Below are 23,362 nucleotides of genomic sequence, written 5' to 3'. Positions count from 1 at the left end.
TTTATCTCATCTTAAGAATCTTAAGCCTTTGGCCTTTTGCCTTTATTAAGTGCTAAAGTAGTTTACTATCCTACTTCTCTTATATCTTACGAAGCGATAGACATTATATCTAATAGGGTTTTAATCCCTACTAATGTTTCTTATTCTATAATAGAATTATCCTCTACCTCTAGTATAATATCTCTAAGGTCTACTTACTCCTAGTAAGCGGCCCTTATTACCTTATCGTTACGGAATGTTTCGCCTAGGTCGAATTTATCGTCCTTAATATCCGATCTGTAAACTGGTTTATTAGTTCCTCTATATCCTATAGGTGCTAGCTCTTATAGCTAATAGCTTATACCATACTTAGCATCCTTATAAATTTAGTATACGTTATTATAACAAAACGCAAAACTTCTAATTAAACACTCTTTTATTCCTCGCAGTATATTATTGTCCCTTTATACGTATATGTCGTCTGCTAGTCTTATGCCTTTTACTATATAGTAACTCTACCTACTTCTATAGTCTCTAACGTAATAACCCTATTTTCCGTAATTTATATAAGCTCCNTNTTTAAACNATTTNTCTTNNTATAGAGTCCGCCTAAATNTCTTCTACTNTTAAGATCCCTAATTCGGCCTCTGCTCCTTAGACCTTTAATTACTTAATCCTTATCCTCTAGGTTTTTATAGTTTACTCTATCTCTTATAGGCTTCTTTAGTACCACTTAGGTCTATTAGCTCTACGCCGTACTATAGTTTCTAACTTAGCTTTTATTGTTGCGTACTCTACGCCTTATATAACTATAAAACTCTATCCTAGCCTCTCTTAGCCTATTCCCTTTAGTAGATCCAATTATTAATCTTAATCGCCTAATCTATTAGTTCCCTTAGGGTATCCGCATCTTCTATTAGGATAATTACGTCCTAGACTTTAGCCTTAAGTCCCTATTTATACTATGCCATAAGCACCCTATTATTCCACTCTACTTATATTACTAGTATCTAGAACTATATTATATACTTAATTACTAAAGTTTATTACATAAGGTTCTAAAGTTTTTTTTCCACTATAGTTTTTTCTTCTAGGTCTCCAAACATCTATATTAGTCGTTCTGCGAATCCTTCCCAACTTAAGAATATAAATCGCATGTCTTAGTTAGTGGTCGTTATTTCGTTTACCTATATCTCCATAAGGTAAGATTTAAACCACTTAAGTGCTTTTCCTAATAAGAATAGTCCTGCATAGGCTATCCGATCCACAGGTATAGGTAACTTTACTCCCTCTTATAAGACCTTAAAGTGCATCTATATAAGGAATCCTTTAAGCTTTAACCTTTCTCCTATAAATCTTTTAATTAATAGTAGCTTAATCTTTACTGCTCCTATCCCATTAAGTCTTTCTTCTAACACTATATTATTAGCTATTAGCTAGTTAACTATTTCCTATAGCTATCCAACCGTTACAGGTTGCTATAAGTCAGTATCCGCCATACTAGTGTCACCTCCTATCCTTAAAGTAGTTGCTGCCATTAATGGCGTCATAGTGGCTGCTTTTAGTGGCATGTTATTTAACTTCTTATATTAATACTATAACTAGGTAGTAATTATGTAACGGAACCTTATAGTAAGAACTATAATAGGTTCGTTAATAGGCTAGGTATATAGGAAATATAAGTACAAAAGTCAACAACGTAATAATAACTAGTGGAGTAGTTGNCTAATAGATTAACTCTAATTATATTCTAAGAATTACTACAAGAAAGGAACTATCTAGGTAGGGACTAAGGGTCCTTAAATACACAACCGTACTCCTAAGAAAGTTATTGCTCTGTCTGCTCTGTCTGCTCTATTCGCTCTGCGACAGATCTCTTAGATCACACAGATCATACAAATCACATCACGTGACTCTGCTTACCATTCCTCGTTACATGGTTCCACGGGTTCCATCCTAGACCGTGCTTGTATCAACCAACTAGCTTCTTCCGACTCCTCTCCAAGTAGTTGTAACATTGTACTTAAAGCGTCCGTAACATGCACCAGACGCGTAAGTGAGTGGTTAGTGCACTGAACGCGTAAACGCGTACCTGGTGTACCGAACGCGTAAGCACGCGTTTAGTACAATAGGTGCTGTAATTATACAATTACTTAACGTCTAATACGGATCCTACGTGGCCTATATAGACTACTACGTTATAAGGGGGAAAACTTGTGTATTTACAGGAAGAAAACCCCTATAGTTAGGTTAGGGGAGGAAAAACCCTATAAGCTACCTTAGTAGGATAAAAACCCTAATTTACTATATCCGTCTATAGCAGTGGCCCTATAGGCCTATAGCTACGTCCTACCTCCTTAGATGTCTTAAACTCCTTAAAACCTACTATTTCCTTTTTTAGCTTATCCTAAGCTAAGGTTTACTACGTCCTAACTAGGCCTTACTAATTAATCGCCGTGTTTTATTATCGTTTCCTATATTTAACCATCCCCTATATACTATCTCTTGTTAATTATTACTATATACGCTATACCCTTCCCCCCCCTATAGGGCCTATTAAAGGTATAAGGGGGATTTATTCATTCCAATTACCTAATATAGTAGGAGATATATATATGCTCTAGGTATCTTTTATACTTAGGCCTTAGTTACTAGGCCCTCTTTAAGGGTTACTACTCCGTTAAGAGGAGATAAGGAAAACTATAGATTATAATCTAGCTGCTAGGTAGTAAAACGGCGAGTAACCGTATGCTCCGCAGGCGATCGCCCTAGGGGCTAGAAGGGGCCGTATATTTACTTATTTGCTTATTTATTTATTTACATTTATTTATTTACATTTATTTATTTATTAATATAAGGTTATTAATACTTTTAATTAGGGGTTAAAGGACGTTAGGTTCTATATTATATCCCTAAGGATTATATAAGGTTAAATAAGAGAGTATAGCAGTTATTTACTATAAAGGGGGTTATCGTTAGTAGTGGTTTTCGAGATCTTACCATCCTATATAAAGACTTTTTACTACCCCCTATAATATTTTAACTACTAATATAACCTTCTACCTATAGCTGTATAACGTCTCTATATTAGTTCTACTAAGTTTAAAAACTAGTAAGTTTATAGGCCTTACTATATATAGGTATAGAGTTCAATTTTAAGGACCTACTAAATATATATATAACTGGCATCTAGTAAAAGTTTAGAAATTAGATAACTTAATACTTTAACTAAAAATATTCTTTATAGAAAAATACCTATTATTATAACTATTACAGTTAAGCCGTGGCTTAAGGAAAGGAGTAAAATCCGATTTTAAAATATTTAGCTTATACTAAAACGACTCCCATAAGCTCTTAGACGCTTCGTTAAAGAATTTGAAATATAGGGAGCAGATATGAGTGCATCCTCCAGTAACCAAGCACAACTGATCTAACTGAGTTTGGTTGAGTTCGGCTAAAACGCTACTAAGGAGCGTCTGATTTATGAGATAAAGTTAAGGCAATTGTGGAGCAAGGCGTCTACACGGGCCAAAGCACACGATTGCTTGAATCAAGACTTAAAAACCACCCCAAAAAGACACCACAAAGGACACCGGCTTGTGGCCAATTGGACGCCCCTGTTAAGATGCCAATTTAAAGCTTTTTATATAAAGTCTTTTCCGGAATAAGGCAAAGTTGTAATTTGTGAAACACAGTCGGCAAATACTAGTACAAGTGCATGTAGGAGATAAATCCTCTTCTCCATCTTAAGTTCAACCCTGCTTCTTAGGGATCAAATATCGACACACGCCAACAGCTCGAAACTGCCTTCTAAACAAACCAAAGCAGAGTCCAACCCATGCAGCCAGACAATTACCCGAATCCAACTCATCCCCCCCCCCCACCTCTCCCAAATCTAGATAGCACACCCTCACATAACCCCATCGCATAACCCCATAACCCCACCAGTCTCACCCCTGACCCTGAAACCACCAAAGTGACCGCTCCTCTCATCTAGAAACAACCCCGCACCCCTGACACCGCCTCCCCCCACAACACAAATTCGAGCAAACCCCACTCTCCCAATGCGTCTCGCAGAGGCAGATGCAGCATTGCCACCGTTTCCACGCCCACATCCTGAACCCGAACCTGACTGCGTGGCCCAGGCTGTGGATGTCCCTCAGACAGCCTGGATGGCACGGCGGGTCGAGCGGGTAGATCAGGCCGCGGAGCGGCACGGGTGGGGTAGGTGGGGAGGCGGAGTGGGAGCGGGAGCGGGGTGGTGATGGCGAGGAAGAGGGGGTCGAGGGCGGGTATGAAGGCGTGCAGAGGGGTGGGCAGATGGGGAGTTCGTCGGGCGCGAGGTGCGCGGTCGGAGTAATGCTGGGGGTGGAGGTTTGTGGGAATTTGAGCTTTTGCCACATTGAGTTTGCGGGTATTACGGTGTGGTCTGGTGGAGTCGAGTCGAAGGCTTCATGCAGGGCGTTGGTCTGGATCCTAGGTATGAATGCGGATGGCGAAATGCTGTAGCTGGGTGGTGGAGAGGCATTTCCGCTTGGAGTTGGTAGCAAGGCCGGTACAAGATTCTGGAAGCTTGCGAGATTGGGCGTTAGATTGGGCGGAGTGTCAGAGATGGTCACTTCGGGCTTTTGTACTGTACAACTTGTGGTGTCCTCTATATGTTTAATTGTACCTGCGGTTGCGCTCTTATCACCGCTCTTATTTCTCCTGTGGCCGGCGTCTTTCTGCTTAAGTCTGGGAATTTCAAGATCTAAAGATATAATTGTGGGAGAAACGGGAGTAATTGGCGAGGCCTCAGCGCTGGCTTTGTCGTCCAGACTTCGGCTTGTTGATGTAGACGATGAAGAGCGCGAACTGTTTGCGGGAGACTCGTTACTGGCTGTGCTGGTTTGATTCTCGAACAGTTCATGGAAGATTGAATGCTTGCGACGCCTAGCCATCCTGATTGTGGTAGTGAGTTGAAAGGGCTCTGGAGGGTCGAGGGCTTAGATGGATGGAACGAGATCAAGACGCCTAAAGCTGAAGTCGTGGATGGCCGTACATATGATCATGTGACATTGGAAGTGAATGTGCTTGTCCTTCGCGCCAAATATGTCGAAAGGCTTCGGATGGACTTCACAATAGAAGATGCTGGGAGATTGCGTGGCCACGTGATACGTACAGTGGAGGTGTGAATCTTGACGCCTGTGGGCAACCTGAGTAGCTAAATGCTCTGGGATGACTCAACACACACGTCATGTCCAGATACACGTAGGAAAGACATTCGCCTTACTGCATCTTCTGTGGACGGTGAATGAACAGATATTGAAACTGACTTTAAGGCTTTAACAGGCCTTTACCATGAATATTAGGGCGGCTCTTAGCAAATATGCGGCTCTGAAAAGTTCTAGAGTCACATCACAAAGCCAAATTGAAAGTAACAAAGGGCAATCACAGTTGCTAGTGGGTATTGGTGCGCTTCAGCGCAGAAGAAAGCGCAGTACGTACTGCCATGACCATCCGCATCATTTTCCAGGCACCCATGCGTGATGCTACCCAAACGCCGGGGCTCCTAGTATCCTTTAAATTTATTACAAAATTCTAACACTACCTCGCCGATCGGTACTTGCCTCGTCGCATCTCCTGTTTTAAACTCTCTTGCTGACTTGGCAACGGAGCTCTCCTTCTCACGCCACTGCCACCATCGCCGCTACCACTGTTGTCACTGCCTCCTTGAGGCCCAGAGAGCATCGGTAATCCAGGTGCAGCATTTGGCGGTGGGGGAGGTGGAAATCCAGGAGGCATCTGAAAGCCAGGTGGAAGAATGCCTGGAGGTGGAATTCCGGCAGGGAATGCAGGGAAACCAGGAGGCGGAGGCGGAAACTGGCCAGGATTTGCATTGGGAGGTGGTATTGGTGGAGGAGGAAATTTGCCGCCGAACATCTCAGCCAGCTTGGCAAAGTCCATCTTGCTGGGATCCATACCGGGTATGAGACTTGGTAAGCCGCTGGGTAGGGACAATGGTAGTGGTAAGGGGGGAGCACCACCGATTCCTGGTAGTTGAGCTCCTCCAGTACTCGTGCCATCGTTGGTAGCCGATATCCCTGGCAGACCTGGAACTTGAGGTTGTTTGGAGGGCATCTTCTGATCCACAAGACCTTCTGCCTCGTCTTCTGCCTCCTGCTCCTCCTCTTCACGCGTCTGTCTCCGACCGTCTCTCCGGTCATATGTGCCCTGCGCCTCAGCCGCAGCCTGACCGATGTGATACCGATCATTGAAACAAGCAGTGTCTCCAGGTCGAGCTCGCGTCCAAAAACGCGTCACGCGATCGTTGGATCCGGATGCGAGGATATGTCCCAGTGGATGCCAGTCGAGAGTCCAGATGGTGAAATCATGGGCGAAAGGAATGCGGTGAGCGGGATAGATTGTTTGAGCAGGCGCATTTGAAGGGTCATTACTATCATATGGTGATAATGTGGTCGCTGCTCCAGGAGGAGGGTTTTGCTCGTCAAGTAAATAGTGATGAAGGCTGCCGTCAACACCGCCGGTTGATAGCAGGTTACGATGTATTGGATGCCATATGAGAGTGATTATGTCTTTGTCGTGGCCTCGAAGGAGTAATACATCACGCATCATACGCAAGTCAAAAATCCTTGCAGTGTGATCTCTAGCACAGGTAGCCAGAAGATGTCCCTGCGTGGGTTCAAAAGAAGTTTTCGATATTGTGTTCTTATGTCCATGAAGCGTGGTGAGACAGCGACCAGTTCGCGGGTCCCACAGCTTGACCTGGTGATCTTTTGAGCCTGAAACGAGCAGTCCTTTTGTTGGGTGCCAATCTACAGATTTGGCTTCCCAGCCATGTCCGGTTAAAGTAGACTCCTCCGTACCTCCAGCAAAGTCGAAAATTTTAAGCGTAGCATCGTCGGAGCAAGTAACAAATTTGGAGTCTGTGGGCGCAAATGCCAAGTCTCGGATGGGTTCACTATGCGCTTGGATTGCTTTTACGTTGTTGAAGTTCGGTTGCCAGTATTTCACAACGCCATCCTGGTCTGCTGAGACAAGCCAATCATCACTGTGAGAGTAGGAGGCGGCGCGTATTGCTGCGTCGTGTGCCTGTTATTTTCAGCATTCCGACGACTCTCTTAGTGCTCCCACGGTCCTCACCTGCATTATGGTTTCGAAATTAAACCCCATTCCATTCCATAGTGTGAACTCTCCACTTGTAGACCCAGTAAGGAGGCGCCTCCCTTCAGGAGTCCAGCGAACAACATTGATTGGATGTTTGACCTTATTTAGAGAGGAGTGTAGGGCTTTGACTGGGATGGTTTCGGCCGCATTTGTGAATCTTGCGGAGGGCGGGAGCATCTGGAGGAGCCTTAGAAGGATAACATGGATGGAGGGCTCTAAATGACATACGTCCACAATGTAACTCGGGCTGGGCCTCTCCATCTCCAACAGAGAGTTTCCTTTGTACCGCGGCCGCCGATTGCGCATCCATTGCACCGTAGTTGAGCCATAATCAGTTACAGGTCCTAGACGTACCAGAGAATTAGCGCTATTCGGTATATAGGCACACTAGATATGATGCATACTCTTTGGTCGTGTTCTTAGACTCTCGAAAGGAGCCGGGTTGTGGTAGTCACGTTCCATATTCACTCTCCAACTCCTTGTCCCTCTTTATGGTGGTTCGCCCGGACGCTATTGGCGCATTGAAAGGGTGCAAGTCGGATGACGGTGGCTTTTCAAGTTAGGGACAGGGTTCTGGACAGCGGTGGTGGCGGCGACAGCGAAAGGCTACTGTCGGAAGGTGAAGTCAGGATGTTTTCGCGAAGTTCAGCAGAGTTCGGCATCAGCCACAGACCCACACAACTGCGCGCGGCCAGGCCCCGGCTGCTCAACGCTCTGCAAGCTGCACCGTTATGCATGTTTCTCTCACTTGGAGCCCCACCTTTCGAGAATCCCAAGAGATATTGTTACTCAACACCTTGGCTGGAATGTCTTCTGCTCACCAGCTACGCTCGGCTTTGCTCGGCTTTGCTTATCATACTCTCCTCCAATTACCTTGACGGCGAATTTAATTCGCGTTCTCCTCCATCACCAATTAGCTTCACATTATTTACTGTGAGAGATCATCGCGAGCTTCACCATGTCCACCTTCACTAGAACCACTGTTTCTACGAGCGAAGAAATATCGAACGCAAATACAGAGAGGCAAGAGGCTGATAGACCTGCAGATGGCACCACTCCACCATCCTTTTGGAATAAGCTCCCACGAATTGGGGAGCAGATGCGGAAAAATCCTCATGTTTTTCCTACCCATTCTATTTCACGACCATCCTGTCTGAGCCGTGATGCGGAGAAGACACCAAGCTTTGTCGGTTTCCGCAATTTGATGATAATTGTGCTAGGTGCGCATTCTTCCCAAACGCGATACAAACAACGAACTGACATGCAGTACCTCAGTCGTCTCTAACCTGCGATTGATGATTGAGAACTTTAGAAAGGTAATTGATCTCCCTACCCCCAATACCGTTCCAGTACTAACTTCCATAGTATGGTGTATTAATCTGTTTACGATGTCACGATTACAGACGAAAAGATGTTATTTACGGCTCTATCCTCTACCTTCTCGTGCCGTGCCACCTGTTTATCGCATATATAATTGAGTTGGCAGCAGCACAACAAGCCAAAGATGCTGTTGCGCGGATAAAGAAGGCTGGCGAGGAACCGAGACCAAGAGTTCGAGAAAACATGTTGCGCCTCACTTTTCAATCTACCTGGCAGATCATTGCATTTGCACATGGAGTGAATGCGACGTTGAATCTCATTATCGCGACTAAAGTAGTCTATTATGACATCCATCATCCTGGAATTGGGACGCTCTGCGAACTGCACGCTGTAATTGTGTGGCTTAAGGTTTGTTCCTACGCTTTTACCAATCGCGACCTTCGACGTGCCTTACTCTCTCCCTCGGCTTCTGCTCCTCTGCCAGAAATCTACAGTTCGTGTCCGTATCCTCGAAACATCAACTGGAAGAACCTGTGCTATTTCTGGTGGGCTCCGACGCTGGTATATCAACCGGTGTACCCTCGGTCCTCAAGCATCCGCTGGCCGTTCGTATTCAAAAGGCTAGGAGAAGTGATTAGTTTAAGCATTGTGATCTGGATCGCTTCCGCACAATATGCCGCGCCATTACTCCAGAATTCGCTCGATAAGATGTTCGACCTAGACCTAGTCTCAATCGCAGAGCGTGTCATGAAGCTTTCCACCATCTCTCTGTTCTGCTGGCTATGCGGGTTTTTCGCGCTGTTTCAGTCGTTCCTGAACGCTCTAGCTGAAGTCATGCACTTTGGTGACCGCGAGTTTTATGCAGACTGGTGGAACGTCTCAAGCATCAGAACGTACTGGACGAGTTGGAACAAACCTGTTACCCATTTCATGAAGAGACACATATATGCACCACTAATCAGACGCGGTTGGTCGCCAACTGCTGCGCAAATAGTGGTATTTATACTCTCCGGGATTTTGCATGAACTGCTGGTCGGTGTGCCGACTCACAACGTTATCGGTAATTTCCCCTCCGCCGTGTTTCACGGCATTCATATAAATATCAATTGCCGAAAAACTAACTTGCAAATATAGGCGTTGCATTCGCTGGCATGATGCTTCAGATCCCGCTCATCGGCGTCACGGACAGGCTCCAGAAAATGAGAGGCGTGAACGGCAAGGTTGCAGGAAACGTGATCTTCTGGATCAGTTTCTGCCTAGTCGGCCAGCCGCTGGCTGCATTGCTCTATTTTTTCGCCTGGCATGCCAAGTATGGTAGCGTCTCGAAGCAGGCGCAACATTTCCGTCTTTTTAGGTAATGGCTTAGTTTGTTCGATCTAGATGGCGTTGAAGGGCTTGCAACGGTTGTGCTTTACGGATAGAAGGATACGGTAGACGGTGTAAAATCACCAAATCGAATTGTTAATCCACCACAAATATCCATTCACTCCGCTCCAGTTCTTGCAGAACGGTAATGAGGAGTCCATAAGGCTTCATTCTTCAAGCGTATCAATGCAATTTGAGCCGGCCTTAACGAAACCGATTCCCGGACATCCAGCAACCACAAACAGACCGCTCAGTAAATATACCTGATCTTCCTCTCCGTAAACTCGCCATTAGACGGTGCATCCGCAGTCTCGCTCCCCTGCGGCACCAGCAACCCCGCGTGTTCCATCTTCCGGTTCTCTCGCACCAGATGCAGACTAAGCGCCACGCTCAGCACCGTCACCAGCAAGCAGAACGAGCACGAGATCCACATGCCCTTGTGGTAATACGGTTTCTCGTTCGCCGGAAACACGTTCGTGCCCAGTAGCGGGCCGCACTGGCCGATCGTGGCTAGGATCGTGTATCCACCCGCGCGCTTGCTCTCCGTGGCGTGCAGGTTCGCCGTCCAGGCTAACAGGAGCGCCACGCTCGCGAATATGTTGACGCTGAGGAAGACGCCGAAGTAGCGGGATGCGACGGATTTGGTCGTGGTTTGGAGAATGAAGCCGATGGCGGCGACGAGGGCGGCGAAGGCGCAGAACGGGCCACGCATGCGGAAGCGGTCGGAGAGGAAGCTGAGGATTATGATGGTGAAGAAACATAGCAGGTACGGCGGTGCGGAGAGGCCGTTGGACTGTATCTGGCTGAAAGAGCCCATTTCCGATATAATGGTGGGCACGAAGAGGGGGAGTGAGGCGAAGGAGACGTTACAGGAGAAGTACATTATGCCGGGGATGTAACCTGGAGGTGGCGTTAACTTCAAATATGTAGGGATTGTTGGGTTAGAGGACGTGCTTTTGGGATCTTTGAACGCCTCAAACAGCTCTCTGAACCGGATTCCAGACTTCTCCGATCCTTCCTCCACTTTCTGGTTTCGGGCTACGAAGTGTGCTGCTACAGCTTTCTCTCGTTCGTTGAGAAACCTAGTAGCAAGGAGAGAGTCTGGGAGGAAGAACCACGCTATGATTGCAATCAGGCATGTTGGCACTCCTTCGATGATGAACAGGATCCTCCAGGGAGCCACGCTGCCTCTGATCTGTGAGATTCCATAAGCTAGGGCGCTACCATATGCGTTCGCCATAGCCGCTCCAGAGATGAAGATGCCGTGTCTGAACCCCACGTTCTCACGTGGATAGAAGTAGGATAGGTACAGAGGCACGCCTGGACCGAACATAGCCTCTGCGACTCCCAGGAAGAAGCGACATGTCATTAGCCCGCCCCAATTGGATGTCGTTGCTTGGATGGTAGCTACGAATCCCCAAAAGAAGACCACGACGGCGGCCCAGCGGTGAGGAGAGAAGTGCTTCCAGCCGATGATGGTCCATTGAAAGAGGATGTCTGTCGTATATCTCTCAGCTCCAGAATAGAAAAAGTAAAGGGGATAAATGGACTGAGAGACTTACAGGCAATGTAGAAGAGAGTACCCAGCCAGTTATACCGATTGCCAGTCAGATTGATATCTTTTGTCATCCCAGCTAGTTTCGCATTGCCAAGATTTGATCTATCGAGGACAGAAAGAGAATAGAGGACAAAGACGAGGGGCAATAGATGCCAATCCAGCTTGCGAATGACGGCTGACTCCTCAGCAGCGGAAGGAGGGACGAAGCTACGACCAGAATCATCAAGGGCGACTTTTTCGAGATATTCAGTCGGATTTTCGTCGTTGGCGACCTTTTCTGCGGCCATGGTGACGTTTGGTAGTCCGCGGCGCAAGGCGATAAATGAAAGGAAAAATGGGACAGAACCGGGAAGGCATTATTATACACGGAGCGACAGTATCCTGGATGTAAGGGTGATATGACCAGGTTTCTGTTCTGCCCAATACCGGCTCGTTCCGGATTATTTCTGCCTTATTCCGGAACAGATCGTCCTCAAAGAGGAACAAATTGTGTATCGCTTTTGGCGGCTCAATTCCGGATTAATTGCCCCATTCTGGAACAGATTTGATATTATATCGAACTTTAAAGCTATGTAAGGCCTTTTAATGAAGCTTTTTATTAGATTTTAGCCATTTCTATAAGTTGACTTAGGAACTATCAATGCAAGGGATAGTATAGTTAACGGTTATAAATAAGGATTAATATATAATCTTATTAATTTTTAACGTGGAATGAGTATTAAATATATCCCTAACATTATAATTTATTATCTGGTAGAGTATAATTATAATATTTAGGATAAAAATATAAGATCATTGATTTTCCAACAAGATTGTGTAAGGCTCTAGGGATTAAACCCCTCTAAACTACTATAATACTATTAGATTCTATCTGGACTAGGTTACGCTGTAATTTATAAGTGTATTTAAAGGCCTTTCTACGTTGTGGATACAGTTTATAATTAGTAGAAACTAATTGGGTAGGGGGTGGTCGATCGCGTTCCCTAACACCAAAATCTGCGAATCGCGCAAAGCTTTAAACCCACTAAGATCTGTTGAAAGCCAGTCTCTCCGACGTTCTGCCGGCCATAGACTGATTGCCTAATTGGGTTTAGTGTGGTTGCGATTTAAATTTCTCCTGCCTGCGCCAGCCTTACCCGCTCTGTTGTCCTCTCCTTCGACTTCCGCAGCCTTTGTGGTGCGCTAGATTGATCACCTTCCTTACCTTCCATAGCCGATTGAGGTTGTATAGAGCTTTGGGGCTTCGTTCCCTATAAGCGAGCTTTGCGATCTAGATTAGCAAGCCGGGAAACAAGGTCGTCATATTTATACTAGGGGACTCACTTTATAGAGTTCTTCCTGGTTTCTTCTAGATACTTTATAAAGGGAGGCTTTACTATAACTAAGAAGGTAGGAATAGCTCGGGCGGCGTTATAGAACCCGGATGTAGTAGAAGGTAAGGTAGTCGCATTAGATGCGCCGACAATCGCTATTACTAGTGTTAGATTTAACCCGGCAATTAAGTTAGATATATATTCAGAACTCACAGAGAAGGCCCGCATATTATTTAGGATATAATTAAGTTGTAAATAAGGTAGTAGCTAAGGAACGATCAATAAGAATTTTTTATAGAAATTAAAGTTCGAAGCATCTCGGCTAAGCCTAATTAGGCGATCTCTAAGCAAAATTAACACCATAAGGGGCTTACGAGAGCTCCCTAAAAATGCCTTGCACTTAATTACGAAATATTATTTGACCACTAAATATATACTTATTAAGTAGATCTTTTAGGACGTCGTGTAGGCCTCGCAGGCGCAACTTAGGGCTATTTGAAGGGCTTCGCGATTAACGGTATCCCTTCCGCCGTTAATATAGGCGCAATAACTAACGAGCCAATTAGAGCCCGTGCATTCAATCGATTTTTTTATTATTCGCGCATAGGCTACGTTTCTATTGCGCCTCAACAGCGTAAAGGATAGATATAGTGTTAGTGAGCCTTAACTGAGCTGTACCACCCTGATCTTCGAAATATCTGTCCCGGAATTAAGCCGCAAAAGCCAATACACGACTCGTTCCTCTCCATCGCCGACCTGCTCACCTTCCCGCTGTCGGTATCCATCGCTAATCCCACCTCGATCCAGTCCGCCTTGACCGGGTACCACTTGGGCCTAATAAGTCTTGCACCTGGTATATACGTTTCGAGCCATTCCGCTGTCGTCTGCCGGAATGCGGCTTCTTTATCCTTATCAACCAAGAATTTGATAACGCTTACGCTGTCGTCCTTTCGCCACACGCGGAAGTCCTTGATCGCTGCCCCTATAAGTCTCTCAACTCCGTTCACACCCTACTAGATAATACTTCTGGCCGCCTCGGTTTTCCTGTCACCCTGGACCAGTGGGGTTGTCAGCGGCGCCGGCACCCAAACACAGTGAAAGACCGCCCAATGAGTCTACCAAATCGTAAGTATTTTTCATGCGACATTTAAGGATATCGTAGTTCGCGCGATAAATACACGAGGCTTAGTAGGCATTAGAAATTTGGCCCTTTTGTAATACAGCAATAGCTAAAAGGAGCCTTCCTTCCCTTTCTTAAGCAGTACTAAGGCGTTTTTAAGGCATAGCGTTGATGCAGAGAGAGCGTGTTGAATGTTTGATGATAGCTTGACATGTGCACACTATTCGGTGACCTTTACGGTTCGGTAATCAATTACGGTTATACCGTCTACTTGGGAGGATATCTTGGCTTATTCGTGCGATGTTTATTACAAAGGAGCTCGTTTTTCTTGAGTTATAAGCCGAGCTTTTGCCGCTAAGACTTGGACGCGTCCATAACCCCTTTAAACTTGATTAGATATTTTAAAATCTGCTTAAACTTTTCTATCGTACTAGTAATACTTTATTTTAGAGGTTTTATTGACCCGAGGTACGAGTGGTCTATACTTTCAGGTATAGGTATTCGAATTTTCAAACTCCCGCCAAGCCAGCTTTTAATTAGTTAGAAAAACCCGCCAAGCTAGCTTCTGGTTAGTTAGAGAAAAAGTCGCGGACGGTATCTACCTGCAAAATACACGTGACGAACTTCAAAACATTAAGTTTAACTAAAGCCCTGCAAAAGCTGCATCAAGCTCTACCAAAGCCCTGCAAAAGCTCTACACGAAGCTCCGTACAAAGCTCTACAAAAGCTTTACCAAAAGCTCTACCAAAGGCTTTACAGCACCTCTGCTCACTCAGTATACTGGCCACGTAGTAAATAGAGCACGCAGTGCGCAGGGGGGCCTAAGGGGGTCTCCCCCTTAAAGCTCTGCTCGAAGCTCTGCTCGGAGCTTTACTTAAAGCCCTATACGGAGCTCCAAAGCTCTACTAACACGTAGCACTAATATACTAGGAAGTCTCACAATCGTCTTGACAAACGTCTCTACAAACACCTCTACGACGGCTCTACAATTGCCTATACAATCGTCCGTACAAACGGCTCTACAAACAGCTCTACAAACGGCTCTACAAACGTCTACACGATCGCCCGTACAAACACCCATACAATCAATCAATCAAACGTCCATACGATCAATCGATCAGACGCCTATACAATTAATCAGACGCCCGTATAAACGTCTCTCGAAGGTCTATAATCGCCTATACAATCGTCCATACAACGTCCGTACGAACGCCTACACAAACGTCTACACGAACGCCTGCACGAACGCCTACACAAACGCTTGCACAAACGCCTATACAAAGCTCTGCTCAAAGCTCTATACAAAGTCGTTTATAAGGCTTTCAAAAACAAGCCTAAATATAAGCTCTATCAAAGCTCTACATAAGGCTCTATTAAAGCTCTACGCAAGGCTCTATCAAAGCTCTACAAAAGCTCTACACGAAGCTCCGTACGAAGCTCTATAAAAGCTCTGCATAAACCTCTGTACAAAGCTCTACAAAAGCTCTACTAAAAGCTCTACTAAAGCCTCTACCAAAGCCTCTGCAAGAGCTCTGCCTACGCAGTAAATAGAGCACGTAGTGCGCAGGGGGGTCCAAGGGGGTCTCCCCCTTGAGCTCAAAGTTCTACTTGGAGCTCTACTTGAAGCTTAATACGGAGCTCTAAAGCTCTGCTAACACGCAGTACTAATATACTAGGAAGGTTCTACAATTGGCCGTACAAACGTCCATATAATTAATCGCCGTACAAACGTCTCTACAAACGGCTCTACAAACGGCTCTACGAACAGCTCTATAAACGTCTACACAATCGCCCATACAAACGCCCGTACGAACGCCCATACAAACAATTAATTAAACGTCCATATAATCAATCAATCAAACGTCTATACAATTGCCTATACGATCGTCTCTATAAACGTCTCTACGATTAATCGCCCGTACGAACGTCTGCACGCCTACATATAGCTCTATAGAAGCTCTATACGAAGCTTTACATAAAGCTCTACACAAAGCTCTATATAAAGCTCTACAAAAGCTCTACTAAACGCTCTACTAAAGCCTCTACAAGAGCTCTGCCCACGCAGTAAATAGAGCACGTAGTGCGCAGGGGGGGTCCAAGGGGGTCTCCCCCTTAAGCTTAAAACTCTACTCGAAGCTCTACTCAAAACTCTACTTAAAGCTTAATACGGAGCTCTAAAGCTCTACTAACACGCAGCACTGATATACTAGGAAGGCTCTATAATCATCTACACAAACGGCTCTACAAACGGCTCTGCAAACGTCTGCATAATCGCCCATACAAACGCCCATATAATCAATCAATCAATCAATTAAACGCCTATACAATCGATCAATCAAATGCCCATACAAACGATCAATCAAACGTCCATACAATTGCCTATACAATCGTCTCTACAAACGTCTCTGCAGTTAATCGCCTGTGCGAATGCCTGCATATGGCTCTGCACAAGGTTCTGCACGAAGCTCTACACGAAGCTCTACCGAAGCTCTACATAGAGCTCTACAAAAGCTCTATAAAAGCTCTACACGAACCTCCATATAAAGCTCTGCAAAAGCTCTACTAAACGCTCTACTAAAGCCTCTACAAGAGCTCTGCCCATATAGTAAATAGAGCACGCAGTGCGCAGGGGGGTCCAAGGGGGTCTCCCCCTTAAGCTCAAAGCTCTACTTAAAACTCTACCTAAAGCTTAATACGGAGCTCTAAAGCTCTACTAACATACAGCACTAATATACTAGGAAGGCTCTATAATCGTCTATACAAACGGCTCTATAAACGGCTCTATAAACTTCTATACAATCGCCCATACAAACGCCTATATAATTAGTTAATTAATCGATCAATTGCCTATATAAACGCCTATATAATTAATTAATTAACTAACTAAACGCCTATATGAACGTCTCTATAAACAGCTCTATAAATGGCTTTATATATAGCTTTACGCACGGCTCTACAAACGTCTATATAATTTATTAATTAATTAATTACCTATACGAACGCCCGTCTAAACGATTAATCAAACGCCTATATAATTACCTATACAATTGTCTCTACAAATATCTCTGCAATCAATCGCCAGAATAAATAGCTATATATCTATATATTTGCACGTGGCTCTGCGCAAGGCTCTATATAAAGCTCCGCATAAGGCTCTACTAAAGCTCTGCATAAGGCTCTACTAAAGATCTATACAAGGCTCTACTAAAGCTCTATATAAGGCTCTATTAAAGCTCTGCATAAGGCTCTGCCTAAAGCTTACCCCCTACTATAAAGCACGACAGAGGTATAGGATTTATAAAACATATCCATACCTACTAGTATATGTTAATTAAGCTCTATACAATAAGGCTCTAAATTAAAGCTTTAGGTTAATTAATCGGCTTATTAATTATAAACTCGGGTCAAATTTTTTATTTAGGGTACTAACGATCCGCATGTTAAACGTGTTATTGTATTTAAGCGAAGAGACTTACCAGTAACGGGTTAGCCACCTAGACAAGACAGCTACCCATTCAAGACAGTGCACGGACCTCCTACCAAAATTAAAATCAAAATATCAAAATATACTCCTTTACTACACTTCCACTATATCCTCTACTACCCCCAAATCGCTATCACTTAGCAAGGAAAATTGTATACAAATTGTTCTTTAATTATTAGAAGCCAATCCTAATCTATCTAGCTATAAGCTTGCTAAAATATATAACCTATTACCTTCTTCTCTTTACTTATCACGGAACCCCACCGCAGGGGCCTCTATAGGAGAGCCCCGTACTCTCGCATATACCTCACGTATAGCTTATATTAGCTACGCGTAGGTATATCACCTCCTTACGCCCTTAACCCTTATGATTGATCGCGTAACGTCTTGTAGACTCCTCGAATACATACGCTTTATAGCCACTGCCCCTGTCCCATGACATTACTACTATTATAATGGCCGCTAATTAAGTAAGGAGTATTACTAAAAGCTTTAAAAGCTCTTAGTTATTAAGAAGTTTTCTCTAATTAAATAGATTAATATAATAGAAGCTTAGGTGTATAATTACAGCACCTATTATACTAACTACGTGCCTACGCGTTCGGTACGCCAGGTACGCGTTTACGCGTTTAGTATACTAACCACTCGCTTACGCGTCTAGTATACGTATAAAGCACTAACTAATTAGGGGAAGGACGCATTAGTATATAGACTACGTAGTCTACCTTAATACAAGACACAGTTACTACCATCCTAAAGAGCATATAATACTATACGTATTTTATGCCCTAGGATATAACTTACTTATACTATTAAGTTAGTACAAATACTAATTAGTAAGCGCACACAGATTAGTAATCACTTAATACCTCCCACCAAGCGATATACAATAGCGACCACCCGTTTAAACTTCTAGTATAACTTACTAGAAGGTCGGAAGTTAGGGATTACGGATTATTACTAACTCTATATACTTATTTAAGTCTTAATACGGTTTACTAGAAGTTTATAAACGCGAATACAGACCTATATAGAAACTTTTTACCCTTAACCTCTTCAAACCTTAAACCCCTATTCCTACTATACCCTCCCTTAATACCTTTAACCTCTTTTCAGACCCCTTATAGAGACCCCCTACCCTCCTACAAACCGGTACAGACCTATTAACCGCCTTTACGGACCACTATAAGACCTTTTCTACCCGCTACGTACTATACTATATAGTATAGTAGATATAAGCAAGTAGATTAATAAAGGTTAAGAGAAATAGAGCTAAGGAGTCGACCTTATATCTATAACTAACGTTAACAACTATATTAAATATAAAATCCTTAAATACGGATATTTTAAGCTTATAAATAACGACCTATAGGAGCAATATAAGGAAGACTTTACAGACTTTACGGAAGCTATTTTTAAGGCTTATAACCCTACTGCTATCCGTAACCTATAAACCCTTTTACATTACTAAGGCGTATAGGTTAAAAGGGATAAACGAGTTACTGTTATACGGTCTCTATATAATACACTACATAAGGACTAAACGGAATGGACTAAAGAGTAGATCTTAGATTATATTAAAACTAGCAACCTCTTTACCTCCTTTAAACTTAACAGAATCTCTAGCCTTATAGCTAATCTATTTAACTAAATTCATTCTATAAACCTAAGTAGTATTAGAATTAATCTTACTGGCTAAAGTATACCTAATACTTAAGTTACAGACCACAATACTACTGTAACCTAAATTACGGACTATAATACCCCTATAAACCAAAATACGGACTAAACCCCTTCCGTTACTTAAGTTATAGACCCGTAATCTACCTAAGTAAAGACCTATAGTAAGGAACTAGCTAACCTAGCTAAGCTCTATACTAACGAATCTAAGTATAGCGGTAAAAACGACAATTTTAACTTTAAACTAACTATCTTTACGGACCTTTACTAGAAGGCTAATATTCCTAAATAAGAGTTTAGCCAAGCCTACTCTACTATACTACGCGGCCTAGTACTTAACCACTACTACACTAACCTTAAGAGTAACCCTCTTAGTGTTCCCTTTAATAAGCTATATAAAGCTACCCGTAACTACTTTAAAGGACCAGAATATAAGCGCGATATCCTTACCTAATAAAATGCGACTAAGCTACAGACCGTAATTAACAAGAATACTAAAAAATCGACTATAGAGTACCTGCAAATTCTCATTAAAGACCTCCGGCACCTATAGCACGGCCTTAACACTAAGCTTTAAATAGACGACTTCCTATATAATAAACTTATTACAGCCTACTAGGAAGTAGAGCCCTATAAGTACGCCTACTATAAGCCTATAGATACCTTATCTGGCCTTATTAATAATCTACGCTCCTCTATTATAACGTATAAAGTCTTAAACCCACTAGGCAGCACTTAAGCCTTTATTACGGATATTTAATATCTATAAACAGACTTAGACGTCTACTTTATAGACTGCCGCTACTACTAGCAGCACCCGTACTGACCAAGTCCTACCTATAACCCCTATAGTAACCCCCGTATAAAAATATACCCCCGTAGATAAACTAGCCAGAAGTGCTTTATATGCAGTAAGGAAGAATATTAGTCTATAAGGTATACCTAGGAAGAACGTAATAAGTCTAGGAAGAGACTTAATAGCTATATTAACTAGTTTATTTTAGAATACAAAGAAAAGGAAGTAGAAGAGCCCCCTAAGAAGTTAATAGAAGCCCTTATAATTAACTTTAACTTAGACGCTTAGGAATAAAAGACCTTAGAGATATTTCTAACTACTTTTAGACCTTTTACGGACAGCTAAGCCTTTAATATTACGACCGTATTAGCCAACCGTTCCTTTATACACTTAGTTATACCCAAAAACTATTTTATAAGCACCCCTATTACGGACGTTATAAATTATAAGTAGGACCTATTTGCATATATTACTATAAAACGCTATACCCCTAAGGAATTCTATAGTGTTATAATCGATATAGGTGCCTCTAAGAAGTCTACTATAGGCTATAGATAATACCTCACATATAGAACCACCATAAATAATAATACGGATATTAATATTACGTAAACTAGGGCCGTAAATATCTAATTCGGCATCGGCTTAACCGTATTAATTAAATTAGTTAAAGTTAAGACTCTAATTAGCCTAGTTAACTTCCATATAGTAAAAGCGGACACCCCTTTCCTACTTTGCCTTATAGATATAGATAGGCTATAGGTTTACTATAATAATATTATAGACACCCTAATCAGCCCTATAACTACCCTAGGAAGTAAGTATATCACCCTACCAATTATACAATAATTTAGACACCCGTTCCTTATATAGGGAGAGATTTTACGGACCTACATTTAGGAATCTTTTAACTATAACCTATACTACCTTACTAGTACGGAAATCTACCGCCTATACCGCCGTTTTAGCTACCTATTAGCTAAAAAGCTATATAAAGTCCTTAAACGCTCTAGACATAACAACGTTAATAGAAAGGTAGTTAACCACCTAACTAAATACTGCTCCTTTTACTAGAAATACGGATGTTCCCTAGGCTAATTTAAGTTTACTCTTTATAAAGACCTTAACTTTAACCACTTAGTGTACGTAGATATTATATATATTAACGGCAGCCTAGTATTACACATAATTAATAAGGCAACCCGCTGTTAAGCCGCCCGTTAGTTGCAAAATATATTTATAAAATACACTTAGGATATTTTACAGACCTACTAGATTAACATATACGTTAGACCCCCTAAGTATATCACCCACAATACTAGTAGGAACTTTATTAGTAAGGAATTCTAGCAGTATACTACGGCCATAGCTATATTAATAAAAGCTATCCTAGTTAAGGCGCATTAGTCCGTTAGGCTTATTAAGTAAGCTTACCTAGCCTTATAAAGAGCTTACTAGATTATTACGGATAAATATAAGGACATTTAAAAGGAACTGGCTCTATAGATGGCCGTAAAAGCTATTAATAACACCACTAGCCCTAATAGACTAGTACCCACCCTCTTAGTTTACGGAGCCTACCTAAGAATAAGTAACCTAGATCCTCCTACCCCGTCTATTATAGAACGAGCAGCTATAATACAGAAGGCGATAGCTAAAATAGTTAAGCTACGGGCCAAACAAACCGTTAATAACGCTCTATACTACCGTAACGGACCTAATACAACCTTAGTACACGACCTCCCGCTTAATTCTAAAGTCCTTATATAGCATAAAAGCGGTAAGTAAACCGGACCCTACTATTTACTAGCTGTAGAAAATAAAACGTACTATGTATAACTTCCTAGTAGCCTAACTAGCTTTAGGAGCACGTTTATAAAACCCTACTTTCAGTCTAAAAACACCCACAACGTTAAACTAGACGAATTAGAAATACCTCTACCTTTAAACAAACTAAAAGCACCTTCGCCTACTATAGAAGTCCCCTATAAACCTACTGAACCTACTAAACCTACCGTAAAGCATAGTTAAGGACGCCCCTAAAAGTACCCTATAACTAAGAACTCCGTAATAAAGAATTACCTAACCTCTGCAGGAATATCCGTAAGGTAATCTCCACCTATAGATATATTAGTTCTAGTATAGAAAACCCCGTTTACGGACTTATAATATAAAGAGATTAACGGACTACTTAAAAAGGGTGTTTTTGCGGTTATAACGGAGAGAGATATTCCGCAAGGCGTCCGTATATTTAACTTACGCTTTATTAACAAAATTAAGCACCCTAGTATTAACAAAGCTTTTAAAAAATTAAGGCTTATTATATAAGCCTATAACAACTAAGGAAAGGACTTAGTCCTTACGCAATTACCTACAATCTAACGAGTTAGTTAACGGATTATACTTATATTTACGCCTAAACTACAGCAAACTAAATCCATAGCCCTTTACCTACGGGATATCTTATAAGCCTATATATAGTCTAATACCTACCTAAGCAGAGATATCTTTATATAACCACCCTATAAGCTTAACCTATAACTAGGAACAATTTTATGGATTATAAAACCTCTTTACGGAGTACTAGAAGCTAGAAACCATTGGTTTAAGATATACTACTAGCACTACATTAGTAAACTTAAAATAGAATAGTTAACCTACAACCTCTACCTCCTATATAGCCCATTAAACGGCCTTAGTATTATTAGACTCTAAATAGATAATACCTTCTTCCTAGTAGACTAAACCTTTGCGGACGCTAAAGAAACTAAACTATAAAAGGCGAAGTTCTTAGTAAAACTATAAGAGCAGTTAACTAAGCAAACCCTAATTAAGTTTAACAGAGGCTTAATTATATAAAAGGGCAACCTAATTAAGCTAACTTAGGAGCGCCAAGCTTAAAACCTAAAGCCTATTATAGTAAGACCTATAGACCTTACTAGCTCCCGCGAAGAGACCTATAAGACTATAAATATAAAGAACTAATACGTTGTATAGCGTATAAGAGGCGCCTATATTACTATAGTCTGCCAACCTAAATCTGCCTATAATTTATCCTTTACGGCCCAGGTAATAGATCTATAAGAAGAAAATATTAAGTAGCTTAATAAGCGCATTTAGTGGCAAATTGACAATATAGTAAGGGGACTTACTTTCGTACCACTAGACCTAAGTTCTTTTAGCTTACTAGTATTTACGGACGCCTCCTTTACTAATAATAAAGACCTATTATTATAAATCGGCTTTATAATCATACTTACGGACCGTAATTAGGACATAAATATACTGCACTAGTCTTTAATTAAGTGTAAATAAGTAACCCGCAGTATACTAGCTTCTAAACTATATATACTAGCTCATAGCTTTAATATAGCAGCCGCAATTAAATTAACGGTCTGGAAGATTCTATAACTAAAGTAGTTACCCCTAGTTTTATATACTGATTTAAAGTCCCTTTATAACTGCCTAGTTAAGCTAGGTACAATATAGAAGAAGAGGTTTATAGTTAACCTAATATGCTTATATTAGGCCTATAAACGGCGCGAGATTATAGAGGTTAAATGGATTAGCGGCGGAAATA

The 23,362-nt window shown here is 42.3% G+C and overlaps 4 protein-coding genes across 4 annotated transcripts; 1 reads left to right on the top strand and 3 right to left on the bottom strand.

Annotated features, from left to right (window-relative positions):
• Positions 1-3,968: 3,968 nt before the first annotated feature.
• K441DRAFT_681396 (uncharacterized protein) lies at positions 3,969-4,919 on the bottom strand (the record flags this gene model as incomplete). Its single annotated transcript, XM_067651467.1, has 1 exon — positions 3,969-4,919. One exon carries the CDS (start codon positions 4,917-4,919, stop codon positions 3,969-3,971), a length of 951 nt encoding a protein of 316 aa, XP_067498633.1.
• Positions 4,920-5,565: 646 nt separating this feature from the next.
• K441DRAFT_585705 (WD40 repeat-like protein) lies at positions 5,566-7,608 on the bottom strand (the record flags this gene model as incomplete). Its single annotated transcript, XM_067644596.1, has 4 exons — positions 5,566-7,071; positions 7,123-7,323; positions 7,375-7,490; positions 7,551-7,608. 4 exons carry the CDS (start codon positions 7,606-7,608, stop codon positions 5,566-5,568), a joined length of 1,881 nt encoding a protein of 626 aa, XP_067498632.1.
• A 637-nt stretch (positions 7,609-8,245) lies between these two features.
• K441DRAFT_585413 (uncharacterized protein) lies at positions 8,246-9,824 on the top strand (the record flags this gene model as incomplete). The annotated part of the gene is made up of 4 exons (XM_067644577.1): positions 8,246-8,366; positions 8,422-8,462; positions 8,512-9,526; positions 9,601-9,824. The coding sequence occupies 4 exons, from the start codon at positions 8,246-8,248 to the stop codon at positions 9,822-9,824; spliced, it is 1,401 nt and encodes a 466-aa protein (XP_067498631.1).
• A 257-nt stretch (positions 9,825-10,081) lies between these two features.
• K441DRAFT_708497 (MFS general substrate transporter) lies at positions 10,082-11,676 on the bottom strand (the record flags this gene model as incomplete). The annotated part of the gene is made up of 3 exons (XM_067653781.1): positions 10,082-10,731; positions 10,786-11,346; positions 11,394-11,676. The coding sequence occupies 3 exons, from the start codon at positions 11,674-11,676 to the stop codon at positions 10,082-10,084; spliced, it is 1,494 nt and encodes a 497-aa protein (XP_067498630.1).
• Between the last annotated feature and the right edge of the window lie 11,686 nt (positions 11,677-23,362).

This window comes from Cenococcum geophilum, assembly GCF_001692895.1.
Source record: "Cenococcum geophilum 1.58 unplaced genomic scaffold K441scaffold_60, whole genome shotgun sequence".
Lineage (NCBI taxonomy): Eukaryota > Fungi > Ascomycota > Dothideomycetes > Gloniales > Gloniaceae > Cenococcum > Cenococcum geophilum.
Note: the sequence above shows the minus strand (reverse complement) of the source record. Positions and strands in the feature narration are given on the sequence as shown.